General features: G+C 42.8%; 2 protein-coding genes across 6 annotated transcripts in view; both read left to right on the forward strand.

The window, feature by feature from the left end:
• The window catches only part of ehd4 (EH-domain containing 4), a 16715-nt gene extending 9962 nt beyond the window's left edge, over nt 1-6753 (forward strand). Inside the window, exons 4-8 of the mRNA XM_035611486.2 lie at nt 378-544; nt 646-779; nt 872-983; nt 2497-2661; nt 3570-6753. Of these exons, the coding sequence (XP_035467379.1) occupies nt 378-544; nt 646-779; nt 872-983; nt 2497-2661; nt 3570-4127 (1136 nt within the window). The 3' untranslated portion in view covers nt 4128-6753. The remainder of the gene's footprint in view (nt 1-377; nt 545-645; nt 780-871; nt 984-2496; nt 2662-3569) is intronic.
• A 1212-nt stretch (nt 6754-7965) lies between these two features.
• The window catches only part of sptbn5 (spectrin, beta, non-erythrocytic 5), a 37232-nt gene continuing 30660 nt past the window's right edge, over nt 7966-14537 (forward strand). For 3 of the 5 annotated variants that reach the window (XR_007029785.1, XM_047327310.1, XM_047327311.1), the window contains exons 1-5: nt 7966-8145; nt 10147-10278; nt 13811-13978; nt 14135-14251; nt 14365-14519. Coding sequence is in view for 4 of the 5 variants with exons in the window: in XM_047327310.1 (XP_047183266.1) it covers nt 10165-10278; nt 13811-13978; nt 14135-14251; nt 14365-14519 (554 nt within the window). In the remaining variant the exon portion in view is untranslated. Of the gene's footprint in view, nt 8146-10146; nt 10279-11512; nt 11621-13810; nt 13979-14134; nt 14252-14364; nt 14520-14537 lie in introns of those variants that run through there. The other 2 variants (XM_035611476.2, XM_035611477.2) reach the window with 2 other exon arrangements.

A 14537-nucleotide genomic window follows, 5' to 3' on the forward strand; every position in this document is an offset into this window, starting at 1 on the left:
TGTGTGTGTGTGTAAAGAGTGTAAAGGACATTTTCAAGGTGACCTTTAAGACCTGGATAAACGTCGAGAGAACGTGCAGCTGAGTCAGAGGTTAAACTTCATTAGGATTAATAATCAATAATAATTAATAGTCAGTATGTGTATTAAAGGTATTAAAACATTCTTCATACTTATTTTTTTCAGTCTTCAGTGAATATTAAAAGTGAATATAACTAAACAGTAGGAATATTTATCTTTGAAATCAGGTGATATGAACCATGAAGTGCAAAAAGTAGTAAAAGTCAAAATCCCTGGAGGTGTAACACAATGTGGTGATGTGAAACACACACACTGAATTTAGAGAAACATAAACATATAAATGAACTTTCCGTCCTCAGGTTACGACTTCGCCGAGGTCCTGCGCTGGTTCGGCGAGCGGGTCGACCGCATCATCCTGCTGTTCGACGCCCACAAGCTGGACATCTCCGACGAGTTCTCCGAGGCCATCCGGGCCTTCAGGGGCCAGGACGACAAGATCCGGGTCGTCCTCAACAAGGCCGACCAGGTAGGAGGAGGAGGAGCAGCTAACCGTCAGAGAGCAGCTGCTGCCGCCGCTCACCTGCCTCAGTCTAAACCCCGCCCCCCCCCCCGCCCCTGTGCTCTCAGGTGGACACGCAGCAGCTGATGCGGGTGTACGGCGCCCTCATGTGGTCACTGGGGAAAGTCATCAACACTCCGGAGGTGGTGAGAGTTTATCTGGGATCGTTCTGGGCCAAACCGCTGCAGAACTCTGAGAACAGGTGAGAGGGACGGTCACTCGCTCGCTCGTTCACTCGTTTATGAATTCACTCACTCACCTGCCCCCCCCCCCCCCCCCCCCCCCCCCCCCCAGGCGACTGTTCGAGGCCGAGTCTCAGGACCTGTTCCGGGACATCCAGAGTCTTCCGAGGAACGCCGCCCTGCGTAAACTCAACGACCTCATCAAGAGAGCTCGTCTGGCCAAGGTGAGACAGGAAGTGAAACGTTGTGATTGGAGTTAACACTTGACGCCTTCGGGAACCAATGGAATTTTGGGAATTCTGGGAATGTGATCCGATGTCGGGGGGATCGAGTGAATGTTTGAGTCACACTGAGCAGTCGAGACGAACACGGACAGAAATCGAAACATCAGTTCTTCCTGAGAAGTGCGACTTGACGTCAAGATGTGGAGAGAAAAAAACCAGTTGTTGTTGTTGTCGGGACCTTTTGTCGTTTCCTGCGACGCTCCGAGGAATAAATGAGGAGCGGGTTTGAGACGTTCCTCCGTCAGGTCGTTTGAAGTTCAGAGGAAAACGACTTCCTGCAGGAAGGAAAACCTTTGGTTCAGGAGGGAGTTCACCTGTCTGCTCATTCACCCCCTTCAGAGGAGACTTCATCTCACTTCGCCTCCTTCACTTCCTGAACGAGCGGTAGAGCCTCAGAATAAACGTGAGATTTCATGAATCAAACCATCTTTTATCACTCGTCAGAAGCGAGCGACAGACGTGGGCGGAGCCTCGAGGACGTTTCCTCACATTTGTTGCAAATGTTCCTTTGAACTGATGAGGTTCCAAAGGTCAAGGTCACTGTGACCTCACAAAACACCAACTTGGACTTTCAGACGAATAAAATAAACAATAAAATTAGATTCTCTCAATGAATAAATACATAAATAAAATAAGACCCTCTGACATCACACCTGCGTGGTTTTCCCTCCACGTCTTATTTCTGTTCTTCCTTCTTCGACTGATTAATGACACTGCTCTCAAAAGTTCACTGACCTCACCCCTCCTCTCCTTCCTTCCTTCCTTCCACCTCCCATAATGCCCTGGGGCGGTGTGACGGACTCCTCCTCGTCTGATTCCATCCATCAGCTCCGACTCGGCGCCGCTCGGTCTCAAACTGTATATCTGTTAAAACGAGTCTGAGAACATTAAATATTAATTGTTCAGGGTTTTTTTGTACCAGAGGACCAACATTTAGTTTAGCTTGTAAATGGATTTTAAAATTATAGGAAAGTCGTGTCAGGATTTTTGAGTAAATTAGCTAAATTTCTCAATGTAGTTTATTATGTATCGTCCTCTGACCTCTGACCCCGGCGGCGTGGCCTCTCCTCTGACCTTGAGAGGAAACTGTTGTATAAACAGTTTTATTGTTGAACGGAGGAGGGGTGGGGGGCGTGGCCTGTGTGTCTGTCTATCAAGTTATTATTACAATAACAACGAGAGGTCGCTGATGTCGCCCTGTCCCTCGTACTGCTCCTGTCTCGCCCTCTTGCTGGATCTGATCCAAAATGTCATGGCTTCTTCCTCGGGTCAAGCCCCTCGGCCCAACTTCATGGAAACCAGTTGTGTTGTTTTCGAGTCATCCTGCTGATAAACGAGAGCCAGCGAATATTCTGTCCTTCCACCAGGTTCTCTTTGAACAACACGAAAAGACAACAACATGAAAATAAACGTTGCCTTGTTCTCTTGTTCCCTCGTGTCCCCGCGGCTGCAGGTCCACGCCTACATCATCAGCCACCTGAAGAAGGAGATGCCGTCTCTGTTCGGCCGCGAGAAGAAGAAGGAGGAGCTTATCATGAGGCTGCCGGAGATCTACACCATCCTGCAGCGGGAGCATCACATCAGCCCTGGGGACTTCCCCAACGTCGCCAAGATGCAGGTAACCACGGAAACACAGAAACACACAGTCGAGCAAGGAGCGCTTGTTTTGTCTCTCTGCTGAAAAGAAATACACCGCAGAATTGTGGTCACACGAGAATGAGTTTGGAAAGGTTCTGAGCTGAGATTCAAAAGAGATCACGGATCACGCATGTCACGGATCACCGTTATAAGGAGCCGCGAGCCGGAGACGACGGATCCCAAGGTTCATTGGTGTCAGACAGATGTTCTGTTTTGAAGGCAGCAGGGACAGAGTGAACCCCACTGTGTGTGTGTGTGTGTGTGTGTGTGTGTGTGTGTGTTCATTCCCCAGCTACACTTGTGTTTACTCAGTATTTGGAGAGAGACAATGTGTCCGATTTGACAGTTCCCTGGTGAGATGTGTTCAATGACATACACACACACACACACACACACACACACACACACACACACACACACACCTGCAGCGCTGCGTCACGTCCTCGTGCAGCTGCGGACCTTCAGCTCTCAGCTGTGTTTTCATCGCCTCCTGCTGGTCGCCAGTTAGAACTTCAGGGTCGGTAACTCCGCGAGCTCGGCCCTGACCTTTAGAAAGTGGCTCGGACATCGACCAATCACTGATCAGTCTCTCTCTTCTTCTAAACTTGTTCTGTTATTTGTTTTTGGTGGAAACAACAGTTGTAGTCGTCAAGGCAACAGAGGTTTATGTTTGTATGAAAGAATCAAACAGGAAACATCTGTCGTTCTGATGACGTCTGTGTGTGTGTGTGTGTGTGTGTGTGTGTGTATGTGTGTGTGTGTGTGTGTGTGTGTGTGTGTGTGTGTGTGTGTGTGTGTGTGTGTGTGTGTGTGTGTGTGTGTGTGTGTGTGTGTGTGTGTGTGTGTGTGTGTGTGTGTGTGTGTGTGTGTGTGTGTCGCCCCCTGCAGGACATGCTGCAGCACTACGACTTCAGTAAGTTCCCGTCCCTGAAGGTGAAGCTGATCGAGTCGGTTGACAAGATGTTGGCCACGAAGATCGCCGGTCTGATGGCGATGATCCGAGAGGAGGAGACCAAGGCGCCGCCGGCCATGGTGTCGGGCGGCGCCTTCGAAGGCTCCCAGGACGGGCCTTTCGGCCACGGCTACGGCGAGGGCATCAGCGCCGGGGCGGACGCCGAGGACTGGATCGTGAGCCGTGACAAGCACCGCTACGATGAGATCTTCTACACGCTGATGCCCGTCAACGGCAAGATCACCGGCGTCAATGCCAAGAAGGAGATGACGAACTCGCGGCTGCCCAACACCGTGCTGGGGAAGATCTGGAAGCTGGCCGACCGCGACCAGGACGGCATGCTGGACGACGAGGAGTTCGCCCTGGCGCAGCACCTCATCAAGGTGAAGCTGGAGGGCTACGAGCTGCCCACCGAGCTGCCCCACCACCTGGTGCCACCGTCCCACCGCAAGGACCCCACGGCCGACGCCCTGTACAACCACAGCGAGGACTAGAGCTCCGTCGCCGTGGAGACCGGGTCCACGGGTCTGATGTTCAGACTGACCAAACAAGCAAACGCTCAGAATGTTCTGCTTTTTATTTGGTAAGAGTTTATATATATCGATCATCTCAACGAGTCTCTCGGAGGCTTTTATTGTGAAAGAGAACAGTGTCCTCGTGTTTCCTTCCCAAACGTCTCGATGTGTGGAGGCAACGCCGCCGATCAACTTCGTCACACAAACCAGCACCTTCGTCACGTTTGTTTGTCGCCTGCAGCATCACGGGTCCCGACTTCCTGCTGTTCACCGCAGGTTCCTGTTCACTCTGACCTTCAGAATGAAAGCACAGATGTGTCTCAAAACAGTGACGTCATCAGTCAGAGCAGAATATGGATCAGATACAGTTGATGGATTGACGCTTAATTTCCTTGACGCGACCGTTTCCTCCGCACTGTTCAGGACGTGTTTTTATTTAGACGCTGTCAAAGAATATTATAAGTCTGTGCTTTTATTCTGAAGGTCAAACACATTCTCATTGTCAGATGTCAAAGTTTGAGTTTCCTGTAAAGGGATTGCGCGGGTCGACCCCCGACCCCTAGGGCGGAGGATTAGTGCCACGTGAAAAGGAAAAAAAGGAGAAAAAGTGACTCACAGTTTTAAAGAAAGAGATCAAACATTCCTTCATTTCTTAAACATGAACGTCAGAATGATTATTTTCTTCCTGTGGCACTAATCGTCCTCCGTAGATCGTCTTCTGGAGATGAATGTTTTTTTAAATAATCCAGATCAGATGTCGATGAACACGAGGATCATGTTTCCTTTTTCCACCGGTTTTTACTAGTTTCATTACAAAATGTCCGACATTGATCATTTCCAGAAGTTTCACTCAGATGTTTTCATCATCAGCTCACATATGAATAATTATCATTTCAGATTCATCTTTGAATCATTTTGTCTCGAAAACATTTTTTTTGTTGAAGAAAATTATGTTTATTTCTTTTAAGTTGAAAAACAAAAAAAATTATGATTTGACGATAAAACTAAATATTTCCAAATATGTATCAGAAAATATATATTTTTTAGATGTATATATTTTAAAAGTAGAGAATGAGTAAAACTCTTGTTAGTGATGAAGCTCGCAATGTCGTGACCTCTGCAGGAACCTCCTCCTCCTGAAATCGTCTCTTTACAGAGACAGGAAGTTGTTATGGACTCCGCCTCGTGACCCGGACCAGCACACGACGTCCAGACCAGGACACGAGGGGTCCAGGTCCTCAGAGGTCAAAGGTCACAGTCCATCCTGTTTTAACAGCAGAGCCGCGACAGCGTCGTGTCCTGAAACGTGTCCGCTCGCTTCACTTTCCTCACATTGTAAACATCAGCAGAGACGAGCAGACACTGACCTCTGACCTCTGACCTTCCTCTGGAAACAAGGGTGGTTTTCATTACTGTAAATTCTGCCCAGCGACTGAGGAGGAACGATTTCCTCTGACTGACGCTGCAGCGAATCAGAATTAATAAAAACAGTGAATGTGCCTTTAAACGCAGCTTCGACTCATCAACACGTTTGATTTTCATTCTGACGGAACTCGTCACGTCAACGTCTGGGACCTGTGAGGTCACAGGTCACCAAACGGTTGTAGTCGTCAAGGCAACAGAGGTTTATGTTTGTATGAAAGAATGAAACAGGAAATGTTTGAATGTGACAAACATTTTAGCGACGATTACACTTTCTTTCAAACCAATTTCACAAGACGTTAGACAGACAAGAGAAAGTTCATTGGTCTGAGACATTAATCATTATTTTGAGAAAATTTCATTATTTTGGAAAAAAAATTATTAGAGTAAAAAAAAAATATTTTGAAAAATGTAAAATTTTTGAGAAAATTAACATTATTTTGACAAAGTTTCATTATTTGACAGTTTCCTGTCATAACAACTTGCAGGATATATTTTTTCGGTAGATTTGACTTCACACACGTACAAAGCCTTAAAAAATTGAATCATCAGAATTAAACAAAGTGCCACTGGACGGAGCTGAACCCATGTAAATTCATATCTTATATGTATAAAAACTATGTAAACACTGTACATGGATGATGTTGATGTATCAGGACTGATGATCATCAGCAACGTTTCACGCCCCCTGGTGTCGTTCTGAGGACGTGTGTGTGTGTGTGTGTGTGTGTGTGTGTGTGTGTGTGTGTGTGTGTGTGTGTGTGTGTGTGTGTGTGTGTGTGTGTGTGTGTGTGTGTGTGTGTGTGTGTGTGTGTGTGTGTGTGTGTGTGTGTGTGTGTGTGTGTGTGTGTGTGTGTGTGTGTGTGTGTGTGTGTGTGTGTGTTCCCGTTCCCATGACGGGACGTTGTCGTCTTCGAGGATTCGTATGTAAGAAAAGATTTACCGTATTAACCAGAAACTATTCTGATCAAACTCTTGTGACATTTCAGCTCTGTCTCTGATTTAGTTTCCAGAAATTGCAGGATTTTGTTTTTGTTCATATCAGTTCATCTGAATGTAAAAGGTTTTATTATTCTTGTGATTGTGAATGATGTTGTATTCTGGTTGTTTGGATGTGACTCTGTGCTCCATCTCTCTTCCTGTTCACAGAGCTGGAGACTAATAAAGTTTATTCAACACGTTCCCTCAGTCTTCTGGTGGGTGGAGCCAACACACACACACACACACACACACACACACACACACACACACAGAGGTCTGGCTGAACTATCTTAATTTGAATCAACCCTCTGACCTCTGACCCTCAAATCTGATGACTTTGTGACCGCTATGTCATGTTCCTCCAATTTCTACATTTTTTATTTTAAATGATCTATTACTTGATACTAAATCCAGTATATTACAGCTGCAGCTGGCGATTATTTTCCACATCGATTAATCTGTCCATTATTTTCTCCATTAATCGATAAGTTGTTTGGTTCATAAAATGTCAATCGTGTTTCTCAAACCTCAACGTGATGTTTTGTCCACGACACCAAAAATCTTCAGTTCACTGTCAGAGGAGCAAAGAAACGTATTTAAGAAGCTGAAATCAGAGAATCAAGACTTTTATTTTTCATAAAAACTACTTGAACCGATTAATCGATTATTAAGTAGTTGGTGATTCATTTTGTAGTCGATCACTAATCGATTACTCGATTCAAGTAGTTTTTATGGGGAAAAAGTCACAATTCTCTGATTATTATTCCCCCCAGTTTCCTTATTTATGAAAAACACAAGGACGTATCATTTGGATTAGAGAGGAGTATTGTGGACCAGTCCAGTTTATACCCCAGGTGTCGTTTGTGAGGCTCAATCTAGACCTGCACTCTGCAGAGGAACAAACTTCACACGACTCGACACTAAATCTTCTTCACTGCAGTTTTATAGTTCACTGACTGTTTCACAGGAAATGTACCGACACTGTAAAACCTCCGACAGGAATCTAATATCTGACTGACAGATTCCGATCAGACATGACAGAGATATGACACGACGTGCAGACGTGTGTGAGTTGGACTCAGTGACATGTCCACGGACACTGTAACAACATAACATGTTCTACGTCACGTCTGTCACGTGTTCCTACACGAATAAACACAAAAAGAAAATATGAAGAATTGAAAAATCAAAGGTTAATATTATTTTAATCAGCTGAGTGAATGTCAGTAAATCACTCTGAGGACAGAATGAGACAGTTACACCTGTCAATCAGCTGACTGTCACACACACACACACACACACACACACACACACACACACACACACACACCAGTGTGAACTTTGACCCCTGCAGGTCTCTGCTGCTGTCAGGTGAGTGGAGCTGTTCATGCTGTAAATCCAATGGCTTCAAAGGTCACACACACACACACACACACACACTCTCCGTGGTGCAGACTGGATCATCTCAAACTCTTCGGAGTCAGAAGAAGATTCATTTTTTCTTCCAACGCGGCGACTTCAGAGGTCTCACTCTGTCTGAGATTTCATTGCTGGAAAACAAATACCAAAGAAAAGTGAGCAAGAAGAACCGGAGGTGAGAAAGTGTGTGTGTGTGTTATGATTCCACCTGTTGGTGTCGACAGCAGCTTCTCTTCTGTTTCGTCTCTTAGAGAAGTTTTTCTTCCTGTGATTCTCTGTGAACATGAAGATTCTGTCGATTCAGATCAAAACATTTACATCCACATATGAAACAAACGCACGAGCAGCTCAAATGTTCTGAAACAAACAAAACCACACAGAATTTAATTTTTCTTGCTGATGTAGTTACATGAATCACGAGGCTGCTTGTCAGTTCGTTTCATTCCTTTATTCTTTTCTTATTTTCTCAGAGGTTTTATTTTTATTTTGTGAAAAAAACTTATAGATGAGAGGATGACATATTCACCTGAGTGGAGTGAAACACACACACACTGGAACACACACACTGACACACACACACACACACACTGAAACACACACACTGACACACACACACACACACACACACACACACACACACACACTGAAACACACACACTGACACACACACACACACACACACACACACACACACTGAAACACACACACTGACACACACACACACACACACACACACACACACACTGAAACACACGCACACACACACTGAAACACACGCACACACACACTGAAACACACACACTGACACATTACCTGCGATTATAACACCATGAATTTTTACAGCACGTTGTATTCGAGGTGTAACGAGTCCTGTCAGCAGAAAGAAAAATAAAATCTTCACCACGTCCTCGATTTGAAATGTTGACTCAGACGCTTCTGTTAAACTTCTGTTAAAACTCTTTTAACCAGTTAATAATCTGTTTAACTTCTTTAAAACAAGTTAAACGTCTGTTTAATCCGTTATACTTCTGTTCAACATCTGTCAAAGTTCTTTTAAACCTCTTTTAAACTTGTGTTGAACTTCAGTTAAACTTGTGTTAAACTTGTGTTAAACTTGTGTTAAACTTGTGTTAAACTTCAGTTAAACTTGTGTTAAACTTCAGTTAAACTTTCGTTAAACTTCAGTTAAACTTGTGTTAAACTTGTGTTAAACTTCAGTTAAACTTGTGTTAAACTTGTGTTAAACTTGTGTTAAACTTCAGTTAAACTTGTGTTAAACTTCAGTTAAACTTGTGTTAAACTTGTGTTAAACTTGTGTTAAACTCGTGTTAAACTTGTGTTAAACTTGTGTTAAACTCCAGTTAAACTTGCGTTAAACTTGCGTTAAACTTGCGTGAAACTTCAGTTAAACTTGTGTTAAACTTGTGTTAAAGTTGTTTTAACTTGTGTTAAACTTGTGTTAACTTGTGTTTAACTTATATTAAACTTCAGTTAAACTTGTGTTAAACTTGTGTTAAAGTTGTTTTAACTTTTGTTAAACTTCAGTTAAACTTGTGTTAAACTTGTGTTAAACTTGTGTTAAACTTGTGTTAAACTTCAGTTAAACTTGTGTTAAACTTCAGTTAAACTTTCGTTAAACTTCAGTTAAACTTGTGTTAAACTTGTGTTAAACTTCAGTTAAACTTGTGTTAAACTTCAGTTAAACTTGTGTTAAACTTGTGTTAAACTTGTGTTAAACTCGTGTTAAACTTGTGTTAAACTTGTGTTAAACTCCAGTTAAACTTGCGTTAAACTTGCGTTAAACTTGCGTGAAACTTCAGTTAAACTTGTGTTAAACTTGTGTTAAAGTTGTTTTAACTTGTGTTAAACTTGTGTTAACTTGTGTTTAACTTATATTAAACTTCAGTTAAACTTCAGTTAAACTTGTGTTAAAGTTGTTTTAACTTGTGTTAAACTTGTGTTAACTTGTGTTAAACTTGTGTTAAAGTTGTTTTAACTTGTGTTAAACTTGTGTTAAACTTGTCTTAACTTGTGTTTAACTTGTGTTGAACTTGTTTTGAACTTCAGTTAAACTTGTGTTAAACTTGTGTTGAACTTGTGTTAAACTTTTGTTAAACTTCAGTTAAACTTCAGTTAAACTTGTGTTAAAGTTGTTTTAACTTGTGTTGAACTTGTGTTCAACGCCTGCGTCAGGATGGAGGCGGAGGAGGACGGGAGGGGGCGTGTCCGGGAGCTGCAGGAGCAGCGGATGACGGTCCAGAAGAAAACGTTCACCAAGTGGATGAACAGTGTTTTCTCCAAGAACAAGGTGAGACGGTAATGAGAGGTCAAAGGGTCAGTTCACCCAAATCACAACTTAACAACAACAATGTCATACGAGAGAAGAAGATTATTTATAAAATATTGATACAATATCTATAAAATGTCAACAGTGAAAAATACTTTTTGTTTTGTTTCTTACAAACAATTTACAACTTTAAAAGAATCACAAGAGACAAAGTGAAGCAGCAAAAAGATTTAGATCTTTATTAATCAGTCACTAACGTTTTAATGTAGGATGTAACAGAAAGTCTGAAGTGTGTGTGTGTGTGTGTGTGTGGGGGGGGGGTCCGAGCTTTGTTTCTATTTCTTTCCTCTCGCATGAATGATGTGACGACCTGGTGACCCCTTCCAGGGGCCCGGCCCCTTGCAGGGAACAATGGAGTCGTTAAAACTGAGTCCACATGGAACAAAACGCAGATGAATGAAGTGAAGTGTTTTGACTCTTGTAGTGAAGTGGATGATCTGGGTTCTTGTTCCGAACATGAAACAGAAACGTGGACTTTGTTTCTCCAGCGGTTCAGGTTGAACAGATTTCACTCGCTCCGTGTTGCTCCAGTCAGATTCCGTGTGTCTTGTTTACCTTCTGATAACTGGACGGCAGCTGTCGGCTGCTGATCCTCATTCCCAGAATTCCTCAGGAGAAAGCTGACGTCACGTCTCTGTTTCAACTTTGGTTTTGAAAATGTACCAATTTACCACAATAAACTACGAAACTGCATTCAAAAAGTTGTTTCTTATATCCTGTAATATAATATGATATAATATGATATAATATAATATAACATAATATAACATAACACAATATAATATAATATAATATAATATAATATAATATAATATAATATAATATAATATAATATAATATAATATAATATATTATGTTATATTATGTTATATTATGCTATGTTATATTGTATTATATAATGTGGTATAAAACAATATAATATAATATAATATGATATGATATGATATGATATGATATAATATCATATAACATAACATAATATAACATAGCATAACATAGCACAATATAATATAATATAATATAATATAATATAATATAATATAATATAATATAATATAATATAATATAATATAATATAATATAATATAATATAATATAAAACAATATAATATGATATAATATACTGTAATTTAATCGGGGTAAGATTGATGTGTCCTCCGGCCGCCGGGGGCAGCAGTGAGCGCGACGTCGCTGAGCAGACGTCATCACCGTGAGGCGGTGAAGTTTGAATATGAAGAGAACGACGCCACCGTGTGGCGGTTTGCGGCTCGTTCCTCGTCCCGGGTCGACTCGTCATTTCTCGGTGAGTCTGTTGATTCGTTTCTGTTTCCACTCAGATTAAAATAATTGAAGTGACAGAAGCTTCGTGACGCAGCAGCCGCATCGTGAGGAGCACGTGACGCACCTGAGTCAACACGTGGCTGACAGAGGGGGTTAGCTCAGTGCTAATCAGGTGATGCTAACAACTTTAGCTACAGGTGAAATTATTAAGTGTCTCGACGGCCATTTTGACCGGAAGCAGCAGGTAAACGCATCGTATTGTTTTTAGCATCAGAACCTGAGTTTTATTATTTAATGTCAAACATCTCTGGTTATTTTTTTAAAAGAGTTTTTCATGCTAATAATCAAATGACCAAAAACTGTCCCTGGTTGTAGCTTCTCAGAAATACAATGTTCTTTTCTGTTACACAACAGCAAAGTTAATAATTCAAATTGTGCAGTTATTTCACGTTGGTTCACTTTATTTCTTAGACTCTGATCGATTAGTCAGAAATTAAAATAGTAGCTAGTCGCAGCTCTAATCTGTAGTTGAATAGATTAGATTGCTTGTTTTTATTCTGAGGGGTGTTAAAATAGTTTTCTCTTCTCTATTATTGTACTTTTGTCGGAGCGTTGTCAACGGCGACAGGAAATCAAGCCAAGTTAATTCTGTGAAAAGGTTGTTTCCTGTGTCGTGACTTCACATTGTCATGGAAGTGTCGAACACTAACTGGTGGAACGCTCCTTTGGCTCCAGTCCGGCTCCTGGTTTTGAAAGCTTATAACAGAAATCCAAAATCTGATCCAAACATTTTTCCATCTGAGCTTCTGGGTGAAAGTCTGAAGAAGTTTGGTCCGTGAGGAACCTTTCACACGACCTTGTTCGGCAGTTTCAGTTTGGTCCGAACCAAAGTAATTGATCACTAAATTAATCGCCAACTATCTTGATAATCGATTAATCGGTTCAAGTAGTTTTTATGAAACAAATAGTCAAAATTCTCTGATTTCAGCTTCTTACATGTGAATGTGTTCTGGTTTCTTTGCTCCTCTGTGACAGTGAACTGAAGATCTTTGGTGTGAGGACAAAACAAATCATCATGTTTCTGGTTTGGGAAACACGATCGACATTTTTCAACATTTGTCACGGTTTTATGAACCAAACAACTAATCGATTAATGAAAAAATAATCGACAGATTAATCGATTATGAAAAGAATCGTTAGTTGCAGCTCTGGACCAGAGTCTGGTCCGACCAAAAGAGGAGGTCTAGGTCCGGATCAAACTGAGCCGTGGTTCCGTTCGTTGGCAGCGTGGAAGACTATTTTTTGGCAGGTTCAGACTTCAGGACCCATGACAGGAAGTTGAAGCGGCGAGCTACAGTATCATAGAAGAAGAAAAAGAATAATGTAAATACGAGACGCGGTGTCACCTGCGGAGAGGAAATATTTCACTGCAGCCTGGTCCGACCAATCAGAGTCGAGTGTGGGGAACTCTGTAACAACATGACAACGTGGAACCAGAACCGACCGGATCGAATGTAAACAATGTGACAAAGACACGAGTGTGAAAACGCCCTGAGATGATCTGATAAAGAAACTGCTGTAACAAACACTTCAGGGTCTAAAGTTAGAACCCGACACTCGTCCACTGACGATGACCTCTGACCTGCAGACGAGCAGGACGTCCGGACGCAGAGAGACATTGTTATGTAACACACTTCAAACGATAGTTAACCTTTTCACACTGAACTTCTTGCCCGTCACACGTGTGGAAGTTCCTTCCGTCGACACATGACTCTGGACTTTGCTCTGATATGTTTGTGAACCATGTATCATGTTCAAGTTGATCTTGTTCTCACAGAAGATGTTTTTCTCCCGTCCTTTTCCAAACCCTGCTCTTTAGTGTCACAGTAGAACATCCACACTGAACCTGGAATCATTGGTCGATTAATCTCTTATTTATTGTTTATTGATTTTATTGATTTATTGTTTCAAACTCACAGGTCCTGTATGATAGGAAACCAAAAATATTTGCATTTTGAAGACGTCACCTCAGGCTCCGTAGGGTCCGATTCAGCGGTTTGTCTGATAAAAACTGGGCGTCTGCAGTTTTCCACAGACAAATCAGTATCTGTGTTCTTGTTTGCTGACATGGAAACTTTTATTTTGGAGAATATAAAATGCTTTATTGTCAAATTAAACGCTGGTTTGACTGACGGCTCTCGACCTCTTGCAGGAGAACGTGGAGCTGACGGACGTCTACACGGAGCTAAAGACCGGAGTCGCTCTCATCCGCCTCCTGGAGCTGATCTCCAGGGAGACGCTGCCGCCGCCCAGTCGACGGACTCTCAGGGTCCACTGTCTGGAGAACAACAGCATCGCCATCGGCTTCCTGAAGACCAAGGTAACGCACCTGTAGAACCAAAACTAAGGTAACTCAACTGTCCATTTCTGAGACTGAGCTCTTCTTCTTCTTCTTCTTCGGTTGTTAAACTTGTGTATGTTATGAGCGAAGCGTCTGAGAATTGGAGCTCGACACTAAACCGTCTCTGTCCGTCAGATCCGTGTGGACCTGATTGGTCCAGAGAACGTGGTGGACGGGGACCGGACACTGATCCTGGGTCTGCTGTGGATCATCATCCTGCGGTTCCAGATCGGACCCATTAACCTGGACAAGGTAGTTCAGCTGTTTTTAAATCTATCCTTTATTTTACCAGAAAGGTCCCGTTGCTTCCTTTCCATTTTCTCTTATCTCTTGTCTCCTTCTCTTGCCTCTTCGCCTCCTCTCAGGCGGACGGAGGCAGTGTCGCTCACCGCTCGGCGAAGGAGGCTCTGCTGATCTGGTGTCAGAGGAAGACGTCGGGCTACGGCGGCGTCGACGTGCACGACTTCTCCTCCAGCTGGAGGGACGGCCTCGCCTTCAACGCCCTAATCCACGCCCACCGGTAACGTACACACACACA

This window comes from Scophthalmus maximus, chromosome 15 (assembly GCF_022379125.1).
Source record: "Scophthalmus maximus strain ysfricsl-2021 chromosome 15, ASM2237912v1, whole genome shotgun sequence".
NCBI classification, from domain to species: Eukaryota; Metazoa; Chordata; class Actinopteri; order Pleuronectiformes; family Scophthalmidae; genus Scophthalmus; species Scophthalmus maximus.